The sequence below is a fragment of the Mauremys mutica genome, chromosome 4 (genome assembly GCF_020497125.1).
Source record: "Mauremys mutica isolate MM-2020 ecotype Southern chromosome 4, ASM2049712v1, whole genome shotgun sequence".
NCBI classification, from domain to species: domain Eukaryota; kingdom Metazoa; phylum Chordata; order Testudines; family Geoemydidae; genus Mauremys; species Mauremys mutica.
This window is the reverse complement of record NC_059075.1, coordinates 105,358,625-105,371,915: the sequence shown is the minus strand read 5'-3', so window position 1 is coordinate 105,371,915 and position 13,291 is coordinate 105,358,625. Positions and strand designations below refer to the sequence as shown.

The following is a 13,291-nucleotide window of genomic DNA, read 5'->3' as shown; positions in this document are numbered from 1 at the left end:
AAAGGCATTAGAGTTGTCTAGTTGAAACTCAGGAAGATGGCTCTTTGTCAGTTTACACTTGTTTCAAATTTGAAAAATTACCTTTGCAACCCTGAAGGCTAGAAACCCAGTTTTATTTAAAAGTTTAAATTCTGCAGAAATTGATGGCTTAGGGACCCCCACTCAAGACTGGTAAATGGATTTTACATGCCATGTACTAAGCAATATGAAAATACAACTTGTTAGATACAGGTTTTTGCTATCGCTGACAATAATTATCTATGAAACATGAGGTTATGTTGTTGAACATTTGCGTTCTGCAACAGGGCCTTTGAAATAACAAAATAGGTAAATTTTCCAAAGAGCATGTAGCTAAATCAGTGATTCCAACTTGTGGGTAGAACGCCATGGAGGAGGCACAAAACTTCTCCTGGGACTGAAACTTTCAGCTGTACATGACTGCTGACACCACTCATCCTGTAGCATAAGTGGTGGGTTAAAAAAAACCAAAACAAAGGAAGACTGAGCTACAAGGGTTGTTTATTTCCCAGCCCATTTCTGAATATTCCCCTTGAAACTGGGGCAGGAGGCGTAAATGCAGGATGTGAAGAGCCCAGCAAAGATTGGACAGCAGTAGTGGGGAAAAGGATCTTCAACATACCCACTTCCATTTCCCTACTTGGTGGATGAAGTCAGGCAGCAGAGACTAGCTAGCAGCTACTTTTAGCCTGGCGTCTTTGTTTCTCTTTAATTAGCTCTCCCCTACCATTCCTGTTCTCTGCTCCTTCTAGAGTAGCCAAGTAACATTGTGGCACCAGGAGATCTGACCCATTCCCCTCACACATGGATTGCTTTGGCAAGTGGGGTTTGGACAGAGAAGAGATGACACTAGTACCCCTGCTAATAGTCCCGATCTGTCTGAGACAAAAATGGGTTTTGAAATGGTCCTAGGCTTCTGTGACAGGTAGATAAGAAAGGATGCTCATCTGTCATTTTACTGTAAGGAAGGGTAGAGTGCTACAAATTGCTCTGATTAGACAAGCAAGATAAGCTGAAGAACTCTGGAACCTAAGTTTTGGGCCTGTATACACAACAAGTCTGGACCCCAGCATGGTTAGAAGCATCTGTAGTCTAATGTAGTATTTTAGTTGCAGTAAGACTAGAAGAAACAACACATTACTTGCTTAATTGAGAGAGAAAACTAAGATGTGAATGCATGGCAGATGCCACCTCTTCTTAAATCTGTGGAATTTTCTTTTAGATTTTGGAAAAAGGAAAGTGGTGCTATTATTTCTTTGCCTTTAAATTACTTTGTATATATAGGCCTATGGGCTGTAATCTCCAGCTAAATTTTCCAATATCAAACCTCTGAATCTTGAAGTTTCATTTCAGCTACAGTTTCAATGTCACAAGTGAAAGGAATACTGTAGTTTCCTGCCTTCTTTGGTACTTCTCACTATCTTGGATTTTATGGAAAGGCAGCAATGCTGAAGGATGGACAACTACTGGTGACATTTCCATCTCTCCCCTTCCTTAACCTTTTGTTCCAGAACTTCATCTTATCCCTCCCTTTCCCAAGTTTCAGTGTCTCATGTATACACCAAACAGAAAAAGATCACCCAATCTGTTGATGCCCTCCATGCTCCTGCACAATAGTGCTTTTATTAGCACTGGCAGCATAGTGTATTGAGTGGTGAACAGGCTCCACTGTGCTAATAGCAGTACAGCACACTGAGATGTGAGCAGACCCATGTCAGTCAAAACACATGGCAACAAGGTCTAAAAGGGGATACTGATTCTTTTAAGAAAAAAATGGGGTGGAGGGAGAGAGAGAGAGAGGAAGATGATAAGCCTCACAAATATTTACAGAGCTGTAACTTAAATCTGATCCTACAAGCTGCTCCACACAAGCAGATTTTCACACCCACAGGGGGCTCTGCAGAGGTTCAGAAGTCCACCTGCATAAAGCAGCTTGCATGTATATATTGTAGCAAAGCACATGACTATCTGAGCTGGGTTCCAACCAGACCATCAGGCATCAAATCCTGATCATTACACAATGGCATTTTTTATCTTTAACACACACACGAGCAGGACCTTGGTTTTACCTCATTTGGAAGGGCACCGTCAGCAGGGCAACATTCCCTCACGTTATTCACTGCTGGATCAGTCCCACCTCAGAAGGAGGAACATGTTCCTGACACCACCGCACCTACAAGCCCCTGGGTCCCCTCCCACCCAGTCTGCCCTGTCATTCCCTCAACCCGGCTGCACCCTCTCCCCCACGCCGGAGCACACTGTGTGTATTAATAAATCCGCCTCTTTCCCTGTCCGCATCCCGCTCAGCGGCCAGGGCAGGACAAGCCGAGCTGCCCTCGCCCGGCGATGGCTGGGGAGCCCGGAGCAGCGGGGGCCGGGGGCGGTCGGAGCGCGTTGTGCGCTTGGGCTGTCAACGCCGGCTCGCAGGGCTGGGTGCCTCGCTCCCCGCCAGGAGTCTGCGCAGGGACCCCGGCCCAGCACATCCCCTCCCCCACGGGCCCCCGCCCGGGGAGCAGCCGCCGCCCCCCGCTGTCCCCCCCCACGAAACTCCGCCGAGCCCCTGGACACCGTCCAGATTCCTACCGTGCGGGCGGCTGCTCGGGCCCCAGGCCGCCGCTGGCTGCTGCCGCCGGGTACGGGCGCGGCGGGATGAGGGGCGGGTGGCGCTGGGCACTAAGTCCAGCCGCTGCCGGTGCCGCTACTAGGAGGGTCTCGCCGCCTCCTGGTCCATGGGGCGGCCAGGGAGCTGGGCAGCAAGGGCACGTGACCGGAACTAGCTAAAGTCCCGCGACGCACCGAGGGAGGCCGGGTCACGTGACGGGGGAGACTGGTGTCACCATGACACCTCCCGGTCACATGACAGGTTCTCCCCGCCACCATAACGCTCCAAGATCACGTGATGGCTTCTCCCTCTCCCCCCCCTCCCGTCGCCATGACAGTGCGCGGGAGGGGGGTGATGACGGGGTACCAACAACGCGGCCGCCACCGTCCGGCCCCTCCCATCCCGGTCACCCGGCCGCGAAGACCGAGGAGTCCGGCTCCTTCCCTTTCGTTCCGCCTGTTAGGTCCCGTCTGTTCCGCTCCGGGGTACCGCGGCGCTGAGGGGGGGCGGGGACTTCCCTAGGCAACCGCCCGAGGGGGGAGGGGTGAAAAGAGCGTAGCCGTCACGTGAGCTGGGGTTAGCGGTGTGCGTGTGACGCACTTTTTCGCGGGCGGGCGCGCGCGAGCGAACGTGTTTCAGGTGGCCTGGGGAAGGATCACGTGCCGTGGGGGCGGGGCTGGAGGAGCAGCTGACGGAGCTGGCGAGTGTGGAGTTCGGTGGGTGAGTGTCCGCGCGGGGAGCTGGGCAGGGGGCCGGCAGCAGCAGCAGCAGCAGCAGCGTTGGGGACCGAGCAGGGCGCGGGTCCCATCCGTTTCCTGCCCTCCTGTCCCCAGGTGCGACTGGCGCCCAGCTCCCCTGCCTGGGCAGTGCTGGCTCTCGCAGGGGCTGCCCCTGTACAGCTGGCACTCCCACGCCAGCAAACCCCAGCGGGCGAGAGCCACCCTCTGCAGACTGGGAGCCTGAACTTGGAAATAGCTTCTCGGTTTCCCGTCCTGGCGGCTCCGCGCTGTTGTTGCTAGTATGAGCGGCAGCAGGGAGTCTCTCCCCAAGCCGCTCCCGGCCCTGTTGCCCAAAGTGCTTGCAATCTGAGCTTAAAAGTGAACGTACACATGGGTGAAACATACGCGCGGGGAAGAAGGTGACCCCGATTGACCTGAGTCTGCAGGCAGACAGCGCTAGTGGCACTGTTGCTCTTTGGGAAAGCCATGGGCTGACTCTTGTATTTAGGTTCCTGTGGCAGTAATGAAGGAACATGTATATTAGTTTCAATTACAGCTTGAGGAAACTCTGGGTGGTAGACATGAGTACTGGAGGTATCCTCAGAGGATCTACAGAAAAAGTTGGGAAGCTCCCCATCCCTTCCTCAGAAGAGCCTGAAGGAGGGGAGGAATGGCAAAGCCCCTTCCAACAGTTGTCAAAAGCTTATGGCAGATGGGAGAAAAATTATCTTTTTCCAAGTGTGGGTGGTGTGATTTGTTGAATCTGCTACTGTATGTACTCGAGTGGGATTAGAGTATTTTGTTTATTAGGCCAAGTCTCCCCTAAAATGTATAAACAGCAACAAATATCGTAGTCTGTAACCACTAGAGATGCTCCTCTCCGTATCCTGGAACAGACCCAAGAGTTCCAGAAGTCCCAGTGTTTCTTTGCTGTCAGCAAATATCTTTGCAACTCACTGTCAAAGTGTGTGTCTTATCCTTCTAGTGGCTGGTCCTCAGTAAATAACAGTCTGCTGCTACTGCCAGTTAAGTGGTAGAAGTCTGTGCTGTGGATCTAAAAATGCCCGCCCTCCCAATGACTCTAATGACATATAGCGTGTTCAATATAAAAACTTAAGGTAAGTTATTTTTTAAAAAGCCTGTGAGGAAACTGCCATTTTTTTTATTCAGTGCAAGGTTTGGATGGTGGTGTGCAGGAAATAATGCATGGGACCCCAAACTGATGGATGAAGATAAAAATATTGAATAGCTATCCCATTCAATGCATGCATGATGGGTCCTGTGGAAATTGTTGTATGTAGTTAGGGTGTATCATAGTGCACATGCACAAGGAGGCTGAGTTAAGATTGAACGGGCTGCCTTAATTTTGGTGTTTTTTAACCTTTGAGTGCTTGATATTGTAACATTCATATTTTAACAACTTATTTTATATGTAGTAGCAATTTTAAGTGTGCCAATGCAGTGATTTACACTGGTTTAACCAGATTGATCTTCAAAATTGATTTTTAGCTAAATCAATGCAGTTTTAGTCTATGGGGTGGGCCTACATTGCACAGGAGACTGTAAACCTATCAGATATTTACCTTTAGGAATAACCAAATTGTAGCTTATCAAACAGACTAACATTTCTTAAATTAATTTCAGTTTAAGTTCATAAAACAAACTAGGGCCCTACTCTTGCAGTCGGATCCATGTAGGAGGATCCTTATGCTTGTATGGATCCAGTTGCAGGATCTAGTCTGCGGCCTGTTAGATTCCCCCCCCCCCTTTGTATCCTTATGAGCAGTCTTAAGTCTTTGTCTGCATTAAAAAGTGTTTCCCTGTATAGCTATTCCAGCAAATCCTCCTTGTGTAGGCAAAGTTTATACCAGCAAAAGTTTTATTTTGCTAGTATAGCTTATACCAGTTCTCTGTACGAAATAAGCTATACTCCTATACCTGTGTTTGCTGTCAGGCTATATTGGGTTAGGGGTGTTTCCCTCCTCCCCCCTTCTCCTAAGTGGCATAGCTATGTGAGCATACTTTTACATGTAGACTAGGTTTTAAAGAACAAAGGTGGGGCTAGAAAGTAAATTGTAATTGATCAAGAAAGGGATTATATTCTTAAATTTAACTTCTGCAGGTACAACTAGAAGGTGAAGTAAATAATGCACCAATGATTGAATATTGCCAGGCTTTCTTAACTCAATGACATCTGTGCCAATGATACCAGACTCTTACAGCCATGTATTGGCAGAACTTGAGTGTTTGGATCCATTGCTTTCTGCACTCAGGTTGGATTCTAGTCGTCTGAAGGTAAGTTTGGTTCATGCTTGTTGCATTTACTATGTTGTTGTTTCCAGACACAGAAGTCAATATTTTTGTCATGCTACAGCTTGGTGAATGACTGCATAAAATTACTTGGATTTGTATAGCTCTAGATTAGAAGCTATTATGCAATTTGCAGATTATGACTTGGTATTTGCTACTTAAAGCTTGGGTCCAGTTTTATTACTGTCAGCTGCATGGCGAGAGCAGTGGCTTCTTGGAAGAACACTTAAGAGCAGTGTAGAATAAACAAAGATGGATTTTCTCTTGTCTATAATGAAATACATAGAAAAATCTTGCATGTTACCTTTAAAAACATTGCATGCCCATTCTTAAAGTCAAAATAATTTGCTATTTAATTCTGTTTTTGAAGCAAATTATGAATATAAGGTACTTTGAGACTAGATTAGTCAGTTGCAGGAAAAATGCAATATTTAACCCCAAAGCCTGTAAGAGCTTGGTCACTTAATTTGAATTAAAACATTTGTATTATGATTTAAGGTTTATTTTTTGGTCATTCCCTGAAATTTGATGATTGGCTAAACTTTAAGTGGATGCTCCCTTACTCCAATGGACGACTTCATAGATCAAAGTATAGAATAGTTTGCTGTGCTTATTGAGTATGATGGCAGATCCATCAAAAGAAAATAACTTTTGCCCTTGTTTAAAATATATAGTCTAACAAGGTTTAAAGGTTTAAAGCCCAAACAGCTTATGGAAAAACCTGAATTTGTCTTTTTCTGTGTCCTTTATCACTAAAGATATTAGCAGGAAAACAGTCTTCAAGAGTTTGTTTGCTTTTGCTGTCCACTCCCCTTTTAGAATGCACTGGTTGCACTTCTCTGACAACGTGGCCTTGCTGTTGCATACCTTGGGGGTGGGGGATGAACGGTAGGCATAGAATGAGTTCTTTGTCAAAGCTTTTGTTTTTAACAAATAAAGGACACACATGAGATGCCATTATCAGTGAAATTTACATTTATTTAAGTAGCTACAGTGTCCTGTGTCATAATTCTTTCAGTGCACATGTATAGCTGTGTCTCGGAAATGGCTGGCTCTGGGCAGTTCAGGAGGGGGATTAAACCTGATTCAGAAAGAAGGCTGGAAACAGAGGCTGTTCCTCACTCATAAGGTAAGGTTAGAATTGTGCAAAAACCTCAGGGAAGGGCAATATTTCAATTGCAGAAGTGAGGAAATGGTATCTTCATATTAAAGTCTCAGGCCTGGTCTACACTAAGGGGGGGTGGGGGTCGAACTAAGGTACGTGACTTTAGCTACGCGAATAGCGTAGCTGAAGTCGAAGTACCTTAGTTCGGGCTACTCACCAGTCCAGACGCCGGGGGAACGAAGTCCGCGGCTCCAAGGTCAACTCCGCCACCGCCGTTCGCGGTGGTGGAGTTCTGGAGTCGACCGGAGCGCGTGGGGAGTTCGAACTATCGGGTCTTGATTAGACGCGATAGTTCGAACTCCGAGAAGTCGAACTCTCCACGTTGACCTGCGCGGTAAGTATAGACCTACCCTCAGAAATGTACAGCCTGTTGAATCATCCAAATAAGCTGAATTTTCTGACTTCTTGGTGTTTGAATAGAGAGGTGGTTGTTTGCAAAAATAGTGCTTTGCAAAGTGGGGGGGTTTGAAGGAGGAGTAGCCTGAAACATAGTCTATGCAGTTGTTCTGCAGACTCATATCTTACCTTTTTTAAAATAAGTCTCTCTCTATGTTCAAAAGAAAATCTTCAAAATGGGAAGTCAGCGTAACCAGTTTGGAGTGTCTATCTAAATTTACAGCAAACCCGAAACAATAACTAGCTGTGAATTGCATCAGTCATTTCAACAGCTGCTAACTCAAATGCCAATGATGATTCTCTAAATATTAACACTGTTAGCTATTACTAAAGCTGTGAGTTTGTCACGGAAGTTACAGATTCTGTGACTTCTGCAGTGGCTGGTGTGGCTGGCTCCAGGCCATCGCAGGCCAATCACACCAGCCTCTGCTGGGGCAGTCTTGGGCCATCGCAGGAGGAATTTGGGTAGCAGGCTCAGGGCTGGGTCTTGGGGTGTGGAGGGGCACAGCTTACCTTGGGGGGGGCGCTCCCCAGAAGCGGCAACATGTCCCTACCTCAGCTCCTAGCTCTGCATGCTGTCTCCACCCCCGCAGCTCTCATTGGCCGCTGTTCCTGACCAATGGGAGCTGCAGAGCTGGCAGCGTGCAGAGCTAGGAGCTTAGGGAGGGACATGTCGTTACATTCCAGAAGCTGGGTAGGGAGCCTGCCAGCCCCTTTCCCAGCACCAGCGGAGGTCCCAGGCTCCTCCCCATTCGCGGTGTTCCTTCCCTCCCCCCCCAACCATGCCCCCAGCACCCGTGACGCCCCTCGGACTGCTCCCTCAGCACGTGTATTTGCAGCGCTCCCCGGACCACCATCCCCCAGCATCCGTGGCACTCCCAATATTTAGTCAGGGGTATAGTACAAGTCATGAACAGGTCATGGGGAATGAATTTTTGTTTCCTGCCCCTGACTTGTCCATGACTTTTAATAAAAATACTCAGAACTAAAACCTAGCTTTAGCTGTTACACTGCTCAATGCACGTAAAACAGGAAAGGAGGTATATTATGAAGATCTATTCTAGTGTTCCCCAAAGTTGGTGGCATGTGCAAAGGACTAACTTGGGCTGGAGGAAGTGTTGAAAGTATATAAATTAAGATTTTAAAGGCTTGATGGCTTTTAACAACATGTATTAGGGTTGGAGACGGGGAATGATGGATTTAATTTTCCTATAGGGATGAATGGGGCTCCGCTTTCAAAAAGCTGAGACTGTGTTATACTAATAATGAAGTGATTGCATTATCAAATGGTCTGTCATTTTTCACTGTTGGCGGGGGGGTGGGGGGGGGATAATGGATGAATAAAGGTTTTATTTATTTACAAGTCTTGGTTTCTAAAGTACAGCATTAATACTGCTGTGATGCCAGTGATGGGATCAGTAAAGCTCCTTGTCAACCAAATGATTTGGAGGCACCTCTATTAGTGTTCTGTTGGCTTCTTTTAAATGTATCTCCTTCGGTGCTAACTCTTGTCTGTCACTTGTCCAAGTGCTAACACCGTGCTTTCCTTGAGACAGACATAATTTGGGAGAATTTTTTTTAGATATAATTATGCCTTTATGCATATCCTTGTGTATTTTATGCCAGGATTTACCCTTTATTTGGTTACTTTTCAAAGTAAACCTTAAAACTCGAATCGTGTACAATTCTTTAAAAATATAACCACAAATTTCCAGTTAGCTCAAGGGCCACATGAAAGATCCTCTTTGTTACTTGAAGCACAGAGTGAAGAGGATGCTGTCTAATACAGATGGTATACTTAACTTCCATGTGCAGGAGACTGTCTTTTTCACTGTGCTAAAATAGGCTGTCAGTTGGACTCGGTTGCACTGAGGATTGGTAATTCATTATGAGCCTTTTGCGTTGAGTTCATCAGTTTAGAATCCAATCCAGAACAGTAGCGATCAGATATCTTTACAGTCTAACAATGGTGAATTGAAACCACAAACTCATTTTGGTTCCTTGTGCATCACTGTTTGTATTCTCAAAACAGCCCTCATCATTGGAAGAATTGAATGGGTTTGAAAAGTGAACCATTGTTATTCATGGAGCTGGTTCCCATAGTCCAGAATTTAAGATGTTGCATAGTCTGTGTCAGATGAAGTAATTTTCATTGTCACTACCTATGTTCCTCTTCAATGAATAAACACAGGGCTTCAGTCTCCAGGACTGTCAGTTGGACATTTTTCAGAACCAGGAAGTTCCACTTAAAAACAAAAAAGTGATGAGAAGGCAAAGAATCCAAGAGCACTTGAAGCTGCTATGTAGACTGACTTTCATCTCTTGTTGTAGTTCTCAGGTAGAGGATAAGAACTGTGTATAACTAAACGTAGTAATGAAAGCTAACTTTCCAAATGACTACACTTGGAACTGTAGTCACTTCATCACTTGACTGGTCTTTTTTGCATCAGGAAGGTGCCATTTCCCGGGTTGCCTGTTGTTTACACGATGAAGATTATGTTGCTGTTGCCACCAGGTGAGAAATTTGATTTAATTAAGTTTCCCCTTCCTGCCCCAAGGCTATAAAGCAACTTCTCTGGTGAAGTGTATTCCCCAATAGCCGTGTTGGTCAATTTCCCTCTTAGCTAAGGCCTGAGACTCATGGACTTTAAGGTCAGAAGAGACCATTATGATAATCTAGTCTGACCTCCTGCACAATGCAGGCCACAGAATCTCACTCACCCACTCCTATAACAAACCCCTAACGTATGTCTGAGTTACTGAAGTCCTCAAATTGTGGTTTGAAGACCTCAAGCTGCAGAGAATCCTCCAGCAAGTGACCCGTGCCCCATGCTGCAGAGGAAGGCGAAAAACCTCCAGGGCCTCTGCCAATCTGCCCTGGAGGAAAATTCCTTCCCGACCCCAAATATGGCCATCAGCTAAATCCTGAGCATGTGGGCAAGACTCACCAGCCAGCACCCAGGAAAGAATTCTCTGTAGTAACTCAGATCCCACCCCATCTAACATCCCATCACAGACCATTGGGCATATTTACCTGCTAATAATCAAAGATCAGTTGCCAAATTAATTGTCAAAATTAGGCTATCCCATCATACCATCCCCTCCATAAACTTATCAAGCTTAGTCTTGAAGCCAGATATGTCTTTTGCTCCCACTACTCCCCTTGGAAGGCTGTTCCAGAACTTCACTCCTCTAGTGGGAGTTGTTCCAACTCATACACTAGCCGATCTAATGCAATTACAAGTAAATATGGGAAACTTCTGTTTTGCAGACATTTCAGTGGCATGTGAAACTGTGTTGGCTGACCTGATAAAGTGAAATAGGTTAACTAAAACATTTATATGTTGAAATTCCAGTTAGTTACATTTATTTAACTCTCAACTGCCACCTTTATTGGCAGTTTCAGAACAGAGACCCAGGTTTGAGTGAGCAACCCTCCAAGTCAGGGCTGATGTACATTGGTAGGTTGGTGTGTGGGAGCTTGTATTGTGCTTACCTTTGGATAACTGTAGCACTTTGTTTTTCAGAATTGTCAGCCTCTGACTTTTCATATGCCCAGCATTCAAACACAGCTTATTATATTAAAATTTATTCTTTGTTTAGCTTGCCTCTTTCTTGCAAGCAGCACTTCTTTGCTACTGGTATAAATGATTTGTCACTTTCAAAAGATCAGTTCTCTTCAAAATGTTTATCTGCTAACTATTACAGTCAAGGCCTTGTAGTGGTCTGGCAACTCAATCAGGAGCGTCGTGGAAAGCCAGAGCGGATTTATGTTTCCACTGAGCACAAAGGCAAAAAAGTCACATCTCTTTGTTGGGATACAGCCACACTTCGAGTTTTTGTAGGAGATCATGTGGGAAAAGTGTCTGCTATCAAGATTAATACATCCAAACAAGGGAAGGTAAAATATTACCCATTTTCTTTGCAATGAGAGGAGATTCCAACAGACAGAGACACAAATTCAGTGTGTCCGTATTTGTTAGTAAAATCAGGATGGGGGAAAGAATTCACTAGCAAATTAAGTTCTGCTCGTTTTAGTGACTAGTCAGGAGTGATGAACTAGATACTTGTATAAATGTTTGCTTCAGTTCTTGACTGTATACATAGCTAGTCCAGCAAGTGGCAATATAATGTAAATATTCTAAAATACATTAGCATTCAATTTGGAGGTACAATTTACCACTTTTAACAGACATTGAGTTCAGGATGTATTGTTTTGCACAGTGATGCAATTTCTTTTTAGAAGTCTGAGTGTAAATCCACAATTTCTGTCTTGATGGTTACTTTAAATAGTCTTAAGTAATCAAAAGATGGATATACCACATATTATGGTACTTCTGCTTAATTGTAGAATGAGTACAACACTGTACAGGATGATATTAAGTTATTGTCTGCACTTACGGCGGCATATAGAATACAGGCACTGCACACCCAGCTAGCATAGGTATAAATAGCCGTGTAGACATGACTTAGGTGAGTAGAGTGTCCTCCATTGCTAAACACATGAGTATATACTCTACGTAGCTTTCTACATGCTCAAACATTGCCTCCTATGTCTACAATGCTGTTTTTAACAGTGTAGTGTCCTGCTGCCAGAGTCCATTCCTTGCCACAGGGAAAGGCTCTGGCAGTGGAGAGGCAGCAGGGAAACACTCCCCCCACCAGAGACTTTACTTGCTGTCTCCCCCTGCCAGAGGTTTTTACTGCCATGTCTAGCTACACACTTCAGTGACAAGTGTGAATGCAGCCCTCTTTCACTGTGGCATGTAGTTACATGTGTATTGCCCATACGCTACACCCTGCCGTAAGTGTAGACAAGGCAAAAAAACACTTTGTCACAGTCCTGGCTGAGCTGCTCCCACTGGATGCTTGGCAGACAGCTGTGTTTGTACCCACACGCTGGATCCATGTGCTGCTAATCTCCTCTGGATAGGCTTCTGGTTTCTCAGGCACACTTCCCAGGCATAAACTCTCTGATGTCACTTACGGGCAATGGGACCTTGTGGTTGAGCTGTCTTGGACTCCAGGATCAGTGCTGACTCCCCAAACCCTCCAGTCTTCCCAATAGCTAAAGCACATCTTCCCCAGAGCTCCATTCTCATGAGTATTCTGGTTCATCGTTTAATCCTTTAGGGACACATGAAGTTAAAGCAAGTAATGCACAAGGACTTTCTAAACTACTTATGCTTTATTCATAAATCACAAGAGATAAACAGATACCTGCAAAATTAAATACCTTTACGCAATTCCCTCCCTCAGATGCTCATGCCGAGAGGTGTTTGAATTTTGGTTAGTGCATTCAGGGTCCTAGGACCTCCTCTCCTCTCCTCTCCTTTCTCCTGACCATCTAGCCACCTTGTTCTGTTCAGTGAGAGAACTACTCAGAGCACACTGTGTCCATTTATAACTTTCCAGTTCCTCTGCCATGTTACTCTCCTAGTCAGCCTCAAATCCTCCCTCAAGTGATCAAGATCCGTAGTCGGGTGTGCTGATGCTTGGTTACTGCCTGTCCGAAGTCGAGACTGAAAACGCTAGTTTCTTGCAACACAGCCTCCCCATATAGGTAACTGTTATGGTCAAGGTAGACCTGTTAAAATGTTAATGACTCTTGATGTTCCCAGCATAGATGTCTAGTTACGATCTGTGCCACGTATAATACAATCCCTGTTATCAAATGGCTGCTTCAGTATACACTGAGGCTTTCCATAGTACAGCAATTCCATAATATGAACCAGAATTCATAAGTTTTACAAAAGGAAAGTCCCAAATCATGTCACAGCTCCACAGTTAAACATGTTACCAGAACAACTGCAAAAAAGAGCAAAACTGGAACTGAAAATTATAGGAAAGTGGAAGTTCTGGTTTTGAGGTTCATATCATGTCAGATCTGAACAATACCTTTAGCCTTAAATCTGCAAAGTACTTTTAGAAAACTGCCTTCTATCTTTTTTGCTATTTTATAATTAGGGTTGCATATTTGTCAGGGCGTTTTATATAAAAAATCATGGAGCAGTTGCTAAGCCTGTGACTTTTACTAACTTTATTATGATTGCTCTGTGATTCTTGATAAAACATGCCCTG

General features: G+C 45.2%; 2 protein-coding genes across 7 annotated transcripts in view; one reads left to right on the top strand and one right to left on the bottom strand.

Moving 5' to 3' along the window:
• Window positions 1–2,881, bottom strand: part of GTF2H1 (general transcription factor IIH subunit 1) — a 41,650-nt gene extending 38,769 nt beyond the window's left edge. Inside the window, exon 1 of one of the 2 annotated variants that reach the window (XM_045016170.1) lies at window positions 2,602–2,881. The gene's annotated coding sequence lies outside the window, so the exon portion shown is untranslated. Of the gene's footprint in view, window positions 1–2,087; window positions 2,187–2,601 lie in introns of those variants that run through there. The other variant, XM_045016171.1, reaches the window with a different exon arrangement.
• A 70-nt stretch (window positions 2,882–2,951) lies between these two features.
• The window catches only part of HPS5 (HPS5 biogenesis of lysosomal organelles complex 2 subunit 2), a 46,263-nt gene continuing 35,923 nt past the window's right edge, over window positions 2,952–13,291 (top strand). For 2 of the 5 annotated variants that reach the window (XM_045016169.1, XM_045016164.1), the window contains exons 1-5: window positions 3,196–3,340; window positions 5,462–5,634; window positions 6,668–6,778; window positions 9,661–9,725; window positions 10,919–11,111. In XM_045016169.1, the coding sequence (XP_044872104.1) occupies window positions 5,527–5,634; window positions 6,668–6,778; window positions 9,661–9,725; window positions 10,919–11,111 (477 nt within the window). In that variant the 5' untranslated portion in view covers window positions 3,196–3,340; window positions 5,462–5,526. Of the gene's footprint in view, window positions 3,084–3,195; window positions 3,341–3,376; window positions 3,454–5,461; window positions 5,635–6,667; window positions 6,779–9,660; window positions 9,726–10,918; window positions 11,112–13,291 lie in introns of those variants that run through there. The other 3 variants (XM_045016167.1, XM_045016166.1, XM_045016168.1) reach the window with 3 other exon arrangements.